General features: G+C 35.3%; 1 protein-coding gene and 1 pseudogene across 1 annotated transcript; one reads left to right on the top strand and one right to left on the bottom strand.

Moving 5' to 3' along the window:
- Positions 1-2,559: 2,559 nt before the first annotated feature.
- On the top strand, positions 2,560-3,873 carry LOC120148647 (E3 ubiquitin-protein ligase ATL6-like). The gene has a single exon (XM_039161712.1). It carries the CDS (start codon positions 2,587-2,589, stop codon positions 3,736-3,738), a length of 1,152 nt encoding a protein of 383 aa, XP_039017643.1. The 5' UTR covers positions 2,560-2,586; the 3' UTR covers positions 3,739-3,873.
- A 2,228-nt stretch (positions 3,874-6,101) lies between these two features.
- On the bottom strand, positions 6,102-14,574 carry LOC120148662 (annotated as a pseudogene).
- Between the last annotated feature and the right edge of the window lie 349 nt (positions 14,575-14,923).

Here is a 14,923-nt window from a genome sequence, read left to right as displayed (position 1 = left end):
ATAATTTTTTCTAGTTATTGACAACACATACTCCATCGTTAATATGTTAACGGGACGATGACATGGCATATTTTTTCCGTCACGACAATGACATGGCTCTCTCATCAAAACGACGTCGTTTTGTTGATGAAAAACATGTTTTTCATGAGATTTGAACCATAGACCTTTAGAATCCAAATCTAAATACCCAACCACCAAGCTAACTTAAGAACTTGGTATAACATTAACAAAACTATTATAAATGTTCATCACTACCACTGTCACCCTCATTATCTTCCTCATTATCTTCTCTTAAGAACTTCACTTTGGTTATTTCTTACATGGTTTTTTTTTTGTTTTTATTATGAGCATTAACATTTTGTTTGACTTCATTCTTAATTGGCTAGTGTTGAGACAGCGGTGGTTTATATTGAATCCTCGGCATATTGGGTTAAGATCAATGTGCAGAAAACTGTAAGTTTCTTTTCCCTAATCTCCAGAAATGACATGATTCTGGTTTTTTTGAAAATTTTGACTTGTTTTGATTTTGCAGAAAGATTGTTTTGAGGTATATAATTTAGTTCCAGGCCTTCTTCGTGAGGAGGTCAGTGAACAAGCTTGTAAAACTATGTATAGTTTTCATTTTCTTCTAGCACGCATGGTTCAAACCAATCCAAATAGAAGTGCCTTGCATTGAATGATCATCATCTAAAGATTATCTTAAAATGCAGCTTTACTAGCATTTGGTTTTATGGAGCATGAGAATGTGATGGTGCAACTTTATCTTAAAATCATATTTTTCATCATCAAAACGACGTCGTTTTGAGCATCAAAACGGTCATGCCAAAACGACATTGTTTTGATGAGGGGGCCATGACATCGTCCCGTTAACGGATTAACGGGGGAGTGGCAAAATTGCAGTGAAACATAAACGTTCGTGCTAAAATTGGCAAAATTGAAACGTCGATAGCATTTTCGAGTCCGAACTTAAAGATGAGTGGTATTTGACATAGATTATCCTATTTTTTTAATGTATTAAACGGATCCTATATGTAATTATTAATAGGAGAATTAGGTGGAATTTGAAAGTAACCAAATACTACTTTGCAGGGGTGTTGATTTTTCGGTTTTAACCGAATTAATCGATCGAATCAAATTAGTTCGGTTAATTTGGTCGGCCACTGAATTAGTTCGGTCGGGGAATTGTTAATAAATTTTTTAGAATACGGTTAATTCGGTTCGAAATCGATTAATTAACCGAAATTAAATTTTAAATATATTATACGTAACATATGAGCTCAACCCAAACCATTTAAAACCCAATTAATAATTTAAGATCCAATAAATTTTAAACTTAAATCAATATTAATTAATTAAAAAATCCATATAATTTTTTTATTTTATAATTATATGTTATTTAAATTAATTGTAAATTATTTTTTGAATTAAAAATATTCAATTTTTATATGAATTAAAAAAATTTAAAAAATTTCGGTTAATTCAAAAATTAACCGAATTAACCGAAATTTATTCGGTTCGGTTAATATTTTAAAAAAAAATCAGTTCGGTTAACGGTTAAAGAAAAAATTCGATTAATTCGACTAATAGTAATTTGGTTCGATCGACCACCGTTTTAACCGAATGAAACACGTTTTTTTCTTCTTTAAATATGAATCCGTTTAGTTATTAGTTCAGCTTTGAAACAATATCTATTAAATCATTAGTAGATTAATTTTGCATATATGAAATTTATTTCTGGTTCATTCGTTATAATTAATTTAATTTATTTTCTGTTTGTAGATCACATTATTAATGAAGATGACCACATGTTTCGGATATGGATAGTAAATGATAAAATAATCAGGATACTCATGTTTACTTGGCCTTTTTATGGAAACGAAAGCGCAAATTACTAGTATGCAATGGTAAGTTCTTACGTCACAAATTAATAGAAAGGGTAAACTACATGTTTAGTATCTCTACTATCATTTTTGTTATGTTTTGATCATCTAACTACTTACGTCACAAATTAATATAAAGAGTAAACTACATGTTTAGTATCTCTACAATAACTTTTGTTCTATTTTGGTCATCTAACTATTTTTTTTAAATCATACCTAACGTTATGTTTAGTTTTCATTTTTATCACCCACTATTAAAAGATTAACATAATTGTCAACATGATTTTCTTTTACTTTTTAAATGATTATGTGATATTATATTATGATAACGCGTCAATGTCATAGTTAATTTTTTAATAACAGGTGAATAAAATAAAGCTAAAATTAAATGTTAGGTATGATTTAAAAAAATTATTAAATGACCAAAATAGAACAAGAGTAATAGTTGAGGTGCTAAATGTATAATTTACCCTAGGGAAAAAAGTCTTCTCCGTGTCATTGGAACCTTCCCGTTATCCTAAGACAAAAATTATTTACAACCAAGTCCCATGTGGCTCGCCTTGTCTGAATTTCAAACAAGCTTCCAAGTCAAACACTGGACTGGACCCCCATTTCCAGCCACCTTCTTTTGCTTCTCACTTCTCATATAAAATCCATTAACCCCTTCTTTCTCCTCACTCTTCCCCCTTATGCTCCTCCTCTCACCATGTCCTCCTCCTTCAAAAATGGAATCGTTTTCTTTGTTTTTTATCTTCTTTTTCTCTCTCCGCTTCCCTCCGCCGCCCAACCACCCGATCCAAACGACGGGCGTTACTCCTACGCTCGTTTCACCCCTTCCATGGCTATAATCGTGGTCGTCTTGATTGCCGCTTTGTTCTTTATGGGTTTCTTCTCTATTTATATTCGGAGCCGTTCCGAAGCCAACGCCAATGCAAGCGTCGTACGCCCTATCAACGGAGGAGCCGGGCGTTCCGGCCGCGGGATGCGTGGGCTTGAAGCGTCTGTCATCGAGACTTTCCCCACCATGGTTTACTCCGAAGTTAAGGTCCATAAGATCGGCAATAGAGCTTTGGAGTGCGCGGTTTGTTTGAACGAGTTCGAAGATGACGAAACGCTGCGTTTAATTCCCAAATGCGACCACGTTTTCCATCCCGAATGTATCGATGCCTGGCTGGCTTCACACACCACCTGCCCCGTTTGTAGAGCTAATCTCGCTCCTCAACCCGGTGACCCGGTGAGTCAACTCACTGAGTCGGATAACACCACCATTGAAATGGACCTCGAGGCTCAAAACGACGGTGGTGACTCGGAAACGGAAGAAGAACGGAGCAGAAATGCTAATAACGTTGACTGTGACGGGGAGGCTCACGTTGCTCCGGGGATTGAAGTAATCGACTTGAACCGAACTTTAAACAGGAACCGTACACGTAGATCAGTATCGAGCCGGACACGTAGGTTCTTTTTCCCACGATCACACTCGACCGGACACTCTTTGGTCCAACCAGGTGAAAACACGGACCGGTTCACTTTACGATTACCGGTCGATGTTCGAAAACAATTAATGAACCGGAAGTTGAATCGGGCAACGAGCTTGGTGTTGCCTAGGGAAAGAAGCTCACGGCGAGGGTACCGAGCCGGAGAAGACGGTGGAAGCAGTAGAGGAAAGTCTTTGAGATGGTTCGACAAGTCGGACCGTGGAGCGAAGTCGGACCGGTGGGTGTTTAGTATGGCGCCACCGTTTATTAGTAGAGCATCATCCATGAAATCACCAAAGGTGGCGGCTGATAATGGCGAAGGGACCTCTGGTTCCAGTTTGACAGTTGGACCGGCGGCTGACTCAAACCGTCCTCCGGTTTAATGTCCTATCTTATTTTTCAACGACTTGGATCATGGTCGCTTAATACTATTTTTTTTTCTCTACCTAAAAGCCACGGCATTTGTGTAGATATGATCATTACAATGAAATGTTTATTTAATATTTTTTATGATTTTATATGTCAAAAATTTCTTTTAGTATTTTAATAAATAAAAAATAATAATTAATTAATTAAAATAGCTTAATCAATTCATATTTGTAACAACAACCTAGAATCTTCAGAAAATATTAGCAGTTATATGCTGTGGTGGATGCATGTGGTTGCTTAGGGGATTAGTTGTATACTCATTATTTTAGGATTTTTTTAATTTAATTTAATTTGTTAATAGAAATAGGAGTGAGGGTTTAATCAAGTCGAGTTAAAAAAACTTTGAGTTATTTGAGTTGACGAATCATTTTTTACAACTCAGAGTTTATTTTGAATTTTTTTCGAGTCGAGTCAATTTTTTGAGTTTTTGTTTAAATTTAATTGTAAATATTTAAAATATTATAATATTTTTTATTCTAATTTAAATGCCTTTTTATAATCATATATATAATACAAATATATTTCTTCATATTTTTGTTCATATGTAATCACATATATCATTCAAAATTGAATGACTCAACTCAAACTCGAAAATCAATCGACTAATTACTAAAAATTTTGATTTAATCGAGTTGTATTTTGCAACTCGATTTGAACTTGAATTTTTTTCGAGTCGAGTTTATGAAATTACAACTCGAAGTTAATTCAAGTCGTGTTTTTTCGAATCAAATCGAATCAAAAATCAATTTTTCGAGTCGAGTTGAGTTTTACTCACCCCTAAATAGAAATAGAAAAAAGGACATTTCATACATTTTTTTAAAATTATTATAATTTTTTAAATAAATTATTAAAATTAAAAAATATTCAAAATGACAATGAAGATTTACAAGCATAATTGTAAACTTAAAATATAATTATGACATTTTCTTATTACTATTGAGACAAAACATAGTCACCTAAATCACATAAGGACCAAAAAAGGAAAAAGTTAAAAACCTAACCAAAAAGCTCGAACAAAATAAATATACAAACAAATCTGACTGCATCGGAAAACGAACCACAAAAGGAGATGGGAACTACTGAAAGATCACTGACAAATCACAAATCAGAGTCGAACGACGTGAGAAAACTATCCACGAATGCAAAACGCATATCCAAATCAATTCGAGGGTCCAAAGCAGGAAATATCACCATGATAACAAATAAATGCCATCTTGACCAGTCGTTGCGATGTCAAATCCAACCCTAAGAAAAAAGATAAACGAAAACAACAGCAAAAATTCGTAATCTACCAAAAGTTAGAGAAAAACATATCACAAATACAGAGAACATATCACAAAACATAATTATTTTTATTAAAAATTAAAAAAAAAAAAGATAACCGACGACCGACAACCAGCATCAAAATCGGTGTTGCCGCCTGTTAAACAAAATTAAAGAAAAAAAATTAGATTAATCAATAAAATTAACACAAATTAAAAATAAAAAAAAAAGAAAGGAGAGCCAAATTCTAAGGTAGTGACAAATGACGTTAGAATGAAGAACTAACTTGTGTTACGGAATCAAAATTAAAGGGGTAACATACACAAAAAATTCAAAAACTGATGTGAAAAGCTTAGCTAAGTTCGAGGACTAATATTTATGAATTTAAAGTGGAAATGTTTGAAGGAAAAAGTCGAGAGAAGCTGAAAGGCGTCTTCAGGCCCAATTCTAGAACGTCGGAAGTAATGAGTTAGATTGAAAAGAACGTGGTCTTTTTCTTCATAATTCTGTAATGTAATACTATAATCTAAGGAGTTGAAATGGTCAGCCAATAAATTGAGAATAATTGTAGCCGTTTTTGTTGAATTTCGAGTTGTTTCTAGAATACTGCTTTTGACAAGTCATTGGTCTGCTCTAGTAAACTCTACTTTAGTTGCTCATGATTGCAAAAAAGGTAAAATATTTACATACTCTCCAACATATGAAGCATATTTTGTTTAGTTTTTTGATTATAAAAAGTTATAAAATGATCACTAACTTAACAAGTTGATCATATGTTGTCTTTGTTGTCCAAAAACTCCCAAGAATATGAAAGAACCGGAAAAAAACAGAAATCAGGAAAATTATACAATACACAAGTTGACATACAATGAAAGATCTAGAAATATTTGAAAGTGGGCATATATATTTACTAATAACGTAATTTTTTTGTTTAGGGTGACTACAAATAAAATTTCAAAGTTAAAATTATAAATAAAATAAAAATATAAGATAAAAAATTAGATTTCAGGGTGGGTACCAACCCTCTCCATTTACATCCGCCCTTGCGTACATATACATGCATCTAACACATCCATACCATGACATTAACCAAAATCACTACCTTCTAAAGAGAAAAGACCAGAGGGGATTTGTTTATGATGTGCAAATCCAAGAGGTGGGAATATCACAAATAAACTTCACTTGGGCCAATTGGTTATTAGGAAAGAAGCTTTACCTAGGAATCCTTAGTTTCTTATAATATATTCAGCCTCCTCAATCTTCTGGAAAACCAAGAAACCCGTTTATGAGCTTGGCCACCGGTGTGGCATCTCCAGGAGAGTATGGAACAAGAGACTTCGGTGAAGCGTAGGAGGGCGAGCACAATATAAATGTTTTCTCTCGACAAATTCTTCGGCTAGCTCACTCTGATGATTATCCATCGGATCTTCATTGACAACCACGATTAAAGGTTTGTCGAGTCGCATGGTCTCAAATATGCTCCCAGAACCTGCATGATAGATGGAATCAGTTCCTCAAGAGGGTCAGTTTTTTTTTTTCTAAAAAAAGAATTTTACAATATGTACACAACTCCAGCAGGAATACTTGATGACAACGACAGAAATAGTAGTTTCAGGATAATGAGAAAACTCTTTAAGCTTATGAATGACTTCGAGAAGTTGTGCCATGTCAGATCATGTGTTGCATATAAAAGCTGAGGAAAGTAGTAATAACTTTTTACCAGAGAAAGGTGGGTAAAAACAGGGGAAAAGGATATATATATACATATATGATACATATGCATATATCAAGAGTTACCTGCATGACTGATCACAAAAGATGCAGATTTTAAATGTTCCGCAATGCTTGAAGAAAATGTGAAGTAGTCTACAGCCAAAGATCCATCATCACCAGTAGACTACATTAAGAAAATAAACCTTAGGAAAATCACAAGAATCAGAACAAAAGGACGAAGAGGACAAAATCTTCGGTTCAAAAGAAAAGTGGCATAGACTAATTTGGATATCTAGTGGAGTAAAACTCCATCTTCATCGTTAAATGTTTGAACCATACAAAACAAACAGCAAATTAATAACAAAAGTGTGAATTACTTAACATAGAATCCGGTAGAAGGATTTGACTTAACATAGAACCCTGTTAGAAGATTTTGATACTTCCTATATTTCTTGCTCTACTTTGAACTCATATCCATAAATTCACATCAGATATTTGATCAAAGCAGTTACAATAATCACTTCTTTTAATCCCATTAGAACTTACTGAACATTAGTTCATTACCTCATACAAGTTAAAATGAGGAGCTATTCACTAGTCACTCAGAGTTCTAATATATACCTTTGTAGGAAGATATGACCCTCGACCCATTTGAATGAGAAGATTAGTGTACCCTCTTCTCAGTAATTCATCCTTAACTTCCTGAGAGTCCACCCCCTTAACAAGTGCATCGAAACATGTTGTTCCCACCGTAATGAAAACAACCCTCTTTCCCTTCACCCCATGCAGAGACTCTCCCATCTAGAATCACCTACAGGTAACACAACATACAAAAAGATTGACCTCAATCATGAAAAACCAGTCATTTTTTCATATTTCAACTCAGCCAAAAACGATAGTATTTATTAAGCATCTCAAATGATCAGAGTATAAGCTCTGTCAAAAGAGAGAAAAACCATAGAATATATACTAGACCTACGAAATGGAAACCAACTCTAAAAGAGGCAATCCGAAGCTGGAAACAAAAGCAGAAAAAGCCAACTACAACCTTAATGAAGAATAATGAAATTAGAGAACCATGAAATGGCATCACCAGACTAAACTGCACTCCGAACACTATTATTTGTAAGTACAGAAATAGAAGTTACTGGAATCCTTTGGAGTTCTTCTGATAATTCCCAATGGCATGCATACACAAGCATAAAATGATAGCAAACGAACAAAAATTCTACAACTGGTTTAACCCAACCAAATTATAAACCCAGAGCCTGATTCTAACAGGATAGGAAATTATGCCACTAAACACCAGTGAAGCTTATTAAAAACTCAAGACCATAGTGCTCAAATCTGGAATAGTTAAAAGAACTCATTAAAAATTTGCAGATTGGTTACAACCTCTACCTCGAAGACCGAAATGTGCTGCTGCCCCTTTCGGTCCTTACCAATTGCCCTTTGTTGGGGAAATTGAGTTATTTCCCACACGAATGTAGTTTCAAAATTGACCTAAAATGTCAAAATCAAAACCACCAAAGGTTGCACAGCAGATAAACCTGTCAAACTATTGAATATTGAAACACAATGGAAAAACCGAATAAAAAACAATAAAGGAGAGAACACACCAAATTTACGAGGTTTAATGAGAATATCGTCTACTCCTCGGACACCACACCGGATGATAACTTCACTATTAACAAAATATTACAACAAATGGAATTCTTTAGAATTCCCAAAGTGAGAGAATGAAGAAAACAAATGGAATAGAGAACATGTTTTTGGTATGATTTCTAATGAAATACTTAGGCTTATTTATAGTTGAGTTTTAAGGACTAAACTTATAAATAACCTAATATTTTAGGGATCAAAGATGAAAAATAAGTTGGTCACCTACCAAGTTTTTTCCAATAAGTTGGCCACTAACCAAGATAAAATTTCCAATTTGCCAAACTTAATTTCAAACCAAACATAACAAATCTCCACCTTGGCTTGAAATTACCAAGCCTACTCAACTTCTTCAACTCCCCAAATTTGATGTTGTGCCTCTAATTGCGCTCACAAGCGCCATAAACCCGAAGGTGTTCATACTTTCAGGATGTTAATCAAGTTCAAACAATGATTGAACTTGATTACTGTTACTACCTTGGTCTTCATATCTGCAGGATTTTCTGCTGTCGCAATTTTCTAAAGCAGAATCATTCATTCTTCAAAGATCTCCCGCACAAAGTGATACCTCACGTCGATATGCTTAGTCCTTGAATGATATACTTGATTTTTCGCTAAGTGAATAGCACTCTGACTGTCACAATAGAGACTAATGTGACTTTGAACAACTCCCAAGTCTTCCATCAACTCGTTAAGCCAAATTGTTTCCTTCACAGCCTCTGAAACTGTCATGTATTCTGCCTCTGTAGTAGACAAGGCCACCGTAGATTGCAATGTACACTTCCAACTTACTGGGGCTTTAGCAAGAGTAAACAAATACCCAGTAGTTGATCGACGGTTATCCAAATCACTAGCATAATCGGAGTCAACATATCCAACCACACACTAACCAAGTGCTTCATCCTGTTCAAAAACTAAACCAACATCCACGGTTTGTTGGAGATACCGTAGAATCCATTTCACAGCTTGCCAATGTCCTTCTCCAGGATCATGCATGTACCTACTCACAATTTCAACTACTTGTGAAATGTCAGGACTCATACACACCATTGCATACATCAAGCTCCCAACTGCATTATCATATGTAACTTTTTCCATATACTCTCGTTATTCGTTAGTTTTAGGAGATAATTGAGAACTAAGTTTCAAATGAGAAGCCAATGGGATACTTACATGTTTGATATTTTCATTCATGCCAAAACATTGTAATACCTTTCTCAGATACTGCTTTTGTGTTAAACAAAGCTTCATTCTCTGTCTATCTCTACTTATCTCCATACCAAGAATCTTCTTGGCCTCACCTAGATCTTTCATCTCAAACTCTTGATTCAACTGAGCCTTTAATTTGTCTATCTTTTTTTGACTCTTCAAAGCGATCAACATATCGCCAACGTACAAGAGAAGATAAATGAAAGATCCATCTTTGAGCTTTAGCAAATACACACAATGATCATATTTGCTTCTAGTGTACTTTTGCCTCCTCATAAAGCTATCAAATCGCTTGTACCACTGTCTTTGAGATTGCTTCAATCCATACAGCGATTTATTCAGCTTACAAACTCATTTCTCACAACCACCATCTTTGTATCCTTCTGGCTGAGTCATATAGATCTCCTCTTCTAAATCACCGTGCAAGAAAGCCGTCTTTACATCAAGTTGAGCTAGCTCCAAATTCAACTGTGTTACCAAGGCCAACAATATTTTAATGGAGGAATGCTTCACAACAGGGGAAAATACTTCATTGTAGTCGATTCCCTCCTTTTGAGCGTAGCCTTTAGATACCAACCATGCCTTGTAGCGAACATCTTCTTGCTATGAGATCCATATTTCTTTGCAAATACCCACTTGCATCCAATTGCTCTTTTACCTTTCGGTAATTGTGCCAGTTTCCAAGTGTTGTTCTTTTGGAGAGATTGCATTTCTTCATCCATGGTACTTCTCCACTTATCACTTTCCAAGCTTTGTATTGCTTTTTGGTAAGTGATAGGGATATCATCATCAACAACTAGAAGAGTATAGGCCATCATATCAACAAATCGAGCAGGTCTACGAATTTCTCTCATTGGCCTTGTAACTGCAAGTGGTTCTGGTGTCTCAAATAGTTCTTGGGTTTGAACCTCTTCATCTTCTGATTCTTCTATTAGAGTTGAAGAATCAGCTTCATCAACTTCTGGGATCATCGTCTGTTGAAACTCCACTTATTTTGGAGTATGTTCCACCTGCTGAAGAGTACTACTTGTCTGGACAGCTTCATTTGTTACCTTCTTTACTAGGGCAGATTCATCAAAGGTAACATCTCTACTACAAATTATCTTCTTAGTGTCTAAACACCAAAGGCGGAATTCCTTCACTCTATGGGTGATTCCCATAAAGAGAGCATTTTTTGCTCTCGGATCAAGCTTGGATTTCTTTACATGATAATAAGTAGTGGATCCAAATACATGTAAGGAATCATAATCAGTAGCAGGTTTTCCAGACCATACCTCCAATGTTGTTTTTCCTCCTATCGCTGATGACGACAAACAAATGATGAGATGACTAGCATATGTCACAGCCTCAGCCCAAAATGCCTTGCCTAACCCAGCATTAGACAACATACATCAAACTTTCTCCAATAATGTTCGATTCATACGCTCTGCCACCCCATTCTGTTATAGTGTATTTCTAACAGTGAAGTGTCGAACAATACCATACTTATGGTAAACGTCAAAGAATGTGTCACTTTTATATTCCCCTCTATTGTCTGTCCTAAGACGTTTGATCTTTCTACCAGTCTGGTTCTCGATCATATTTTTCCATTTAAGAAATATTCGAAGCATTTCATCTTTAGACTTCATCGGATACACCCAAACTCTTCTGGAAATGTCATCTACAAAAGTTACAAAATAATGGTTTCCTCCTAAAGACGATGTCTTTGAAGGACGCCATACATCTGAGTGTATATAATCCACAATACCTTTTGTATTATGTATAGTGGTGCCAAACTTCACTCTCTTCTGCTTTCCCAGAGCACAATGCTCACAAAAGTTTAATTTGCAAGCCTTTGCACCTTTCAATAATCCTTTCTTTGCAAGAATTTGCAAGGATTTTTCTCCAACATGTCCCAACTGGGTTGCGTCTAAATCATCACCTCCAGAAGCTGCTGCAACTGCTCCAATAATTGTACTACCTTGGTAGTAATACAAATTATTTTTTCTGATGCCCTTCATTATCACAAGTGCGCCATATGTGACTTTTAAAACTCCATCTCTCATAGTGACTACTAAGCATTTGGATTCCAAGGCTCCCAACGAGATGAGATTTTTCTTCAAACTGGGCACGTGTCGGACATCAGTCAGAACTCTGGTTGATCCATCTTGATTCTTCAATCGAATTGAACCTATCCCAACAGTTTTACATGCATTGTCATTGCCCATATAAACAACTCATGCATTTAGTTATACTAAATCGGAGAACCACTCTCTATTAGGGGACATATGGTAGGTACAACCAGAATCTAATATTCATTCATCTGAATGGAATGTTGTTGATGAAGAAACCAATGATATGTCAGAGTCATTTGCATCATGCTCTGCAATACATGCATCTGGAGCAACTTTTCCTTTCTTCTTCAACTTCGGACAATCTTTCTTCCAATGGCCTTTCTCATGACAAAAGGCACATTCATCTTTTCCCAGACTGGACTTCGACTTTGATCTCCCTTTCCACTTTGGCTTTTGACTTTTCGAGCGACCTTTTTCCACCATGGCCTCCGCTGCTTCGTACTTGCTATCCTTATTGGTTTTCTTCCTGAGCTCATAACTATACAGAGTAGCAGTTACATCTTTAAGGGTAACATTATCCTTACCATGAAGTAACGTTGTCTCAAGGTGCTCAAATTCATCTGGAAGAGATGACAACAACATCAAGGCCAAATCTTCATCTTTGAAGGTTTCATCCATGCCCAATAAGTCTGCCACTAGCTCATTGAACGCAGTGATGTGTTCATTCATACTGGTGCCTGGTTGATAATCAAATCTGAACAATCTTTTCTTCATGTGGAGATGATTCTGAGAGCTTTTCTTTAGGAATTTTTCCTCCAATGCTTTCCACATCTTACTTGCAGAAGTCTCGTTCTTGTAGCCATACTTCTGCTCCCTAGAAAGACAAGATCGAATCGTGTTGCACGCCAAACGATTGATTGTTGCCCATTCTTTCTCCTCCATATATTCGGGCTTTTCTTCCTTAATGGAGATGTCTAGACCTTGTTGGAATAAAGCGTCTAACACCTCGCATTGCCACATGCCAAAATGATCGGATCCATCGAACAACTCCACCGAGAAATTTGCATTTGACATCATCCTCCTCACCGGTCCGGATGAAGAGTTTGATGTCTCAACTGATCCATATTTTGGCATTTTAATTCAAACGAATAATATTCAATATCACGAACTGTATCTTTTCAGCAACGAAACCACCAGGACAACCTCAACCGAAGCTCTGATGCCAATTGTTTTGGAAACTGGGTTATTTCCCACACGAACGTAGTTTTAAAATTGACCTAAAATGTTAAGATCAAAACCACCAAAGGTTGCACAGTGGATAAACCTGTCAAACTATTGAATATTGAAACACAATGGAAAAACCGAATAAAAAACAATAAATGAGAGAACACACCAAATTTACGAGGTTCAACGAGGATATCGTCTACTCCTCGGGCACCACACCGGATGATAACTTCACTATCAATAAAATATTACAACAAACGGAATTCTTTAGAATTCCCAAAGTGAGAATGAAGAAAACAAATGGAAGAGAGAACTTGTTTTTGGGATGATTTCTAATGAAATACTTAAGCCTATTTATAGTTGAGTTTTAAGACTAATCTTATAAATAACCTAATGTTTTAGGGATCAAAGATGAAAAATAAGTTGGCCACCTACCAAAGATTTTTTCAATAAATTGGCCACCAACCAAGATAAAATTTCCAACTTGCCAAACTTAATTTCAAACCAAACATAACACCCTTCTATACATTGAACTCTGCAAAACCCATAATTTTAATGAACTTTCCATATTCGAAGCTAAAAATACAAGTTTCTTAAAAACAACAACAACAATAAACACCTTATTAGATTAAGTTCCTAAAACATACCCAAATTCTGAAACTTGCCCAAACAGTAATTAACCAAATTCAGGCTAAAATCCCAAGCTTCAAGCTAAAAAAAATATACACCACTATAATAAATCTCTGCTTAGTCATCATACAAAACTCTCCAAAGCTGTATGATTAGGGTATTCTTCTACTGCAGTTTGATGCAAAAGAATGCCGATTAAACCTTATTTTTCTTTTGTTTAACATTGTTGAATTCGTTATCAAAAGAGAGAAACGATTTTATCTAAACAATGAAAAAGAAACAAAGCATACTGTCTCTGAAAAATCAATAAAACTAAAGTTTCTCTCCCATTGATTTCAGAACGAAAAGACCGCCGTCTATCTCATAGTTCATAGAATCACAGTTGATATCCTATTTGAAAGGCATTTACAGCGTGTGAGCATATATTATTTCTATTTTTAAAAGACCTTATAGATTTGCTCTTATGTTCTTTTTCTTTAAACTGGAGTTTATCAATTTGGCAAATATTAATATACAAATATCAACGCTGTTGAAATCCGTCTGGCGATTGAACATGCCAGACCACTGGTTCAACTGGTTGGCAGTGCAACTGGTTAGAAATTCAAGACTGTTCCAAACTAGAACACTTATCATCAAAGTCGTCCTCTAATCACAAACTAAAACTTCAATCGGCATCAACTCACAAAAAATTACGATCATGATCATCCCATAACATATATATCACGAATTCATTCATTTTTAATTAAACATTAAATTCCAATACCCGAAAAGAAATCTTCAATCATAAAAGAAAATTTAATGATCGAAAACAAAATTTCGACTATGAACTACAAGATCTCATTAGAGAACCCATCATTCGAAATATTATATGTAACCAAAAAATGAAACTTGAGAAAATGAGAGGAAGGACCCAACACTGCAAGTAGCAGCAGATGAGCAGAAAATGAACATATCAGAAGATAAACAATCGAGCATAAATCAGCAAGATAAAATAACAGTTCAAGGTCAACAGTAACCGGCAGCAGCAGAGGAAAGCAGCGAAACGGAACTGGAAACAAACGGCGGGGAAACAAAGAAAAGAAAGGGGAAAAAATTGGACTGGGTAGAGGCCGTTGGGCTGTAAAAAATTGGTTCATCGACATTTCTTTTCAGTCCGGCCCATTCAAATTATCTCATTTCTTACTTTAAAACATACGCTTTATATTTCTCGAAGAAAAAAATCCGCTTTATGAAAAAAAATTGTTCAAATTATAGAGTTAATTTTAGGTATTTAAAGATTTTTCCCCATTTAAAATAGGTTTCAAATGTTTTCAAAATTACTCTTTTAAGTGTCCATACTATAGCAGCAACTAAAAAATAGTTATCTGACATACATCGTATTTATATA

This window comes from Hibiscus syriacus, unplaced genomic scaffold, assembly GCF_006381635.1.
Source record: "Hibiscus syriacus cultivar Baekdansim isolate YM2019G1 unplaced genomic scaffold, ASM638163v2 tig00110984_pilon, whole genome shotgun sequence".
NCBI lineage: Eukaryota > Viridiplantae > Streptophyta > Magnoliopsida > Malvales > Malvaceae > Hibiscus > Hibiscus syriacus.
The sequence above is the reverse complement of the archived record's forward strand: the minus strand, read 5'-3'. Positions and strand labels throughout refer to the sequence as shown.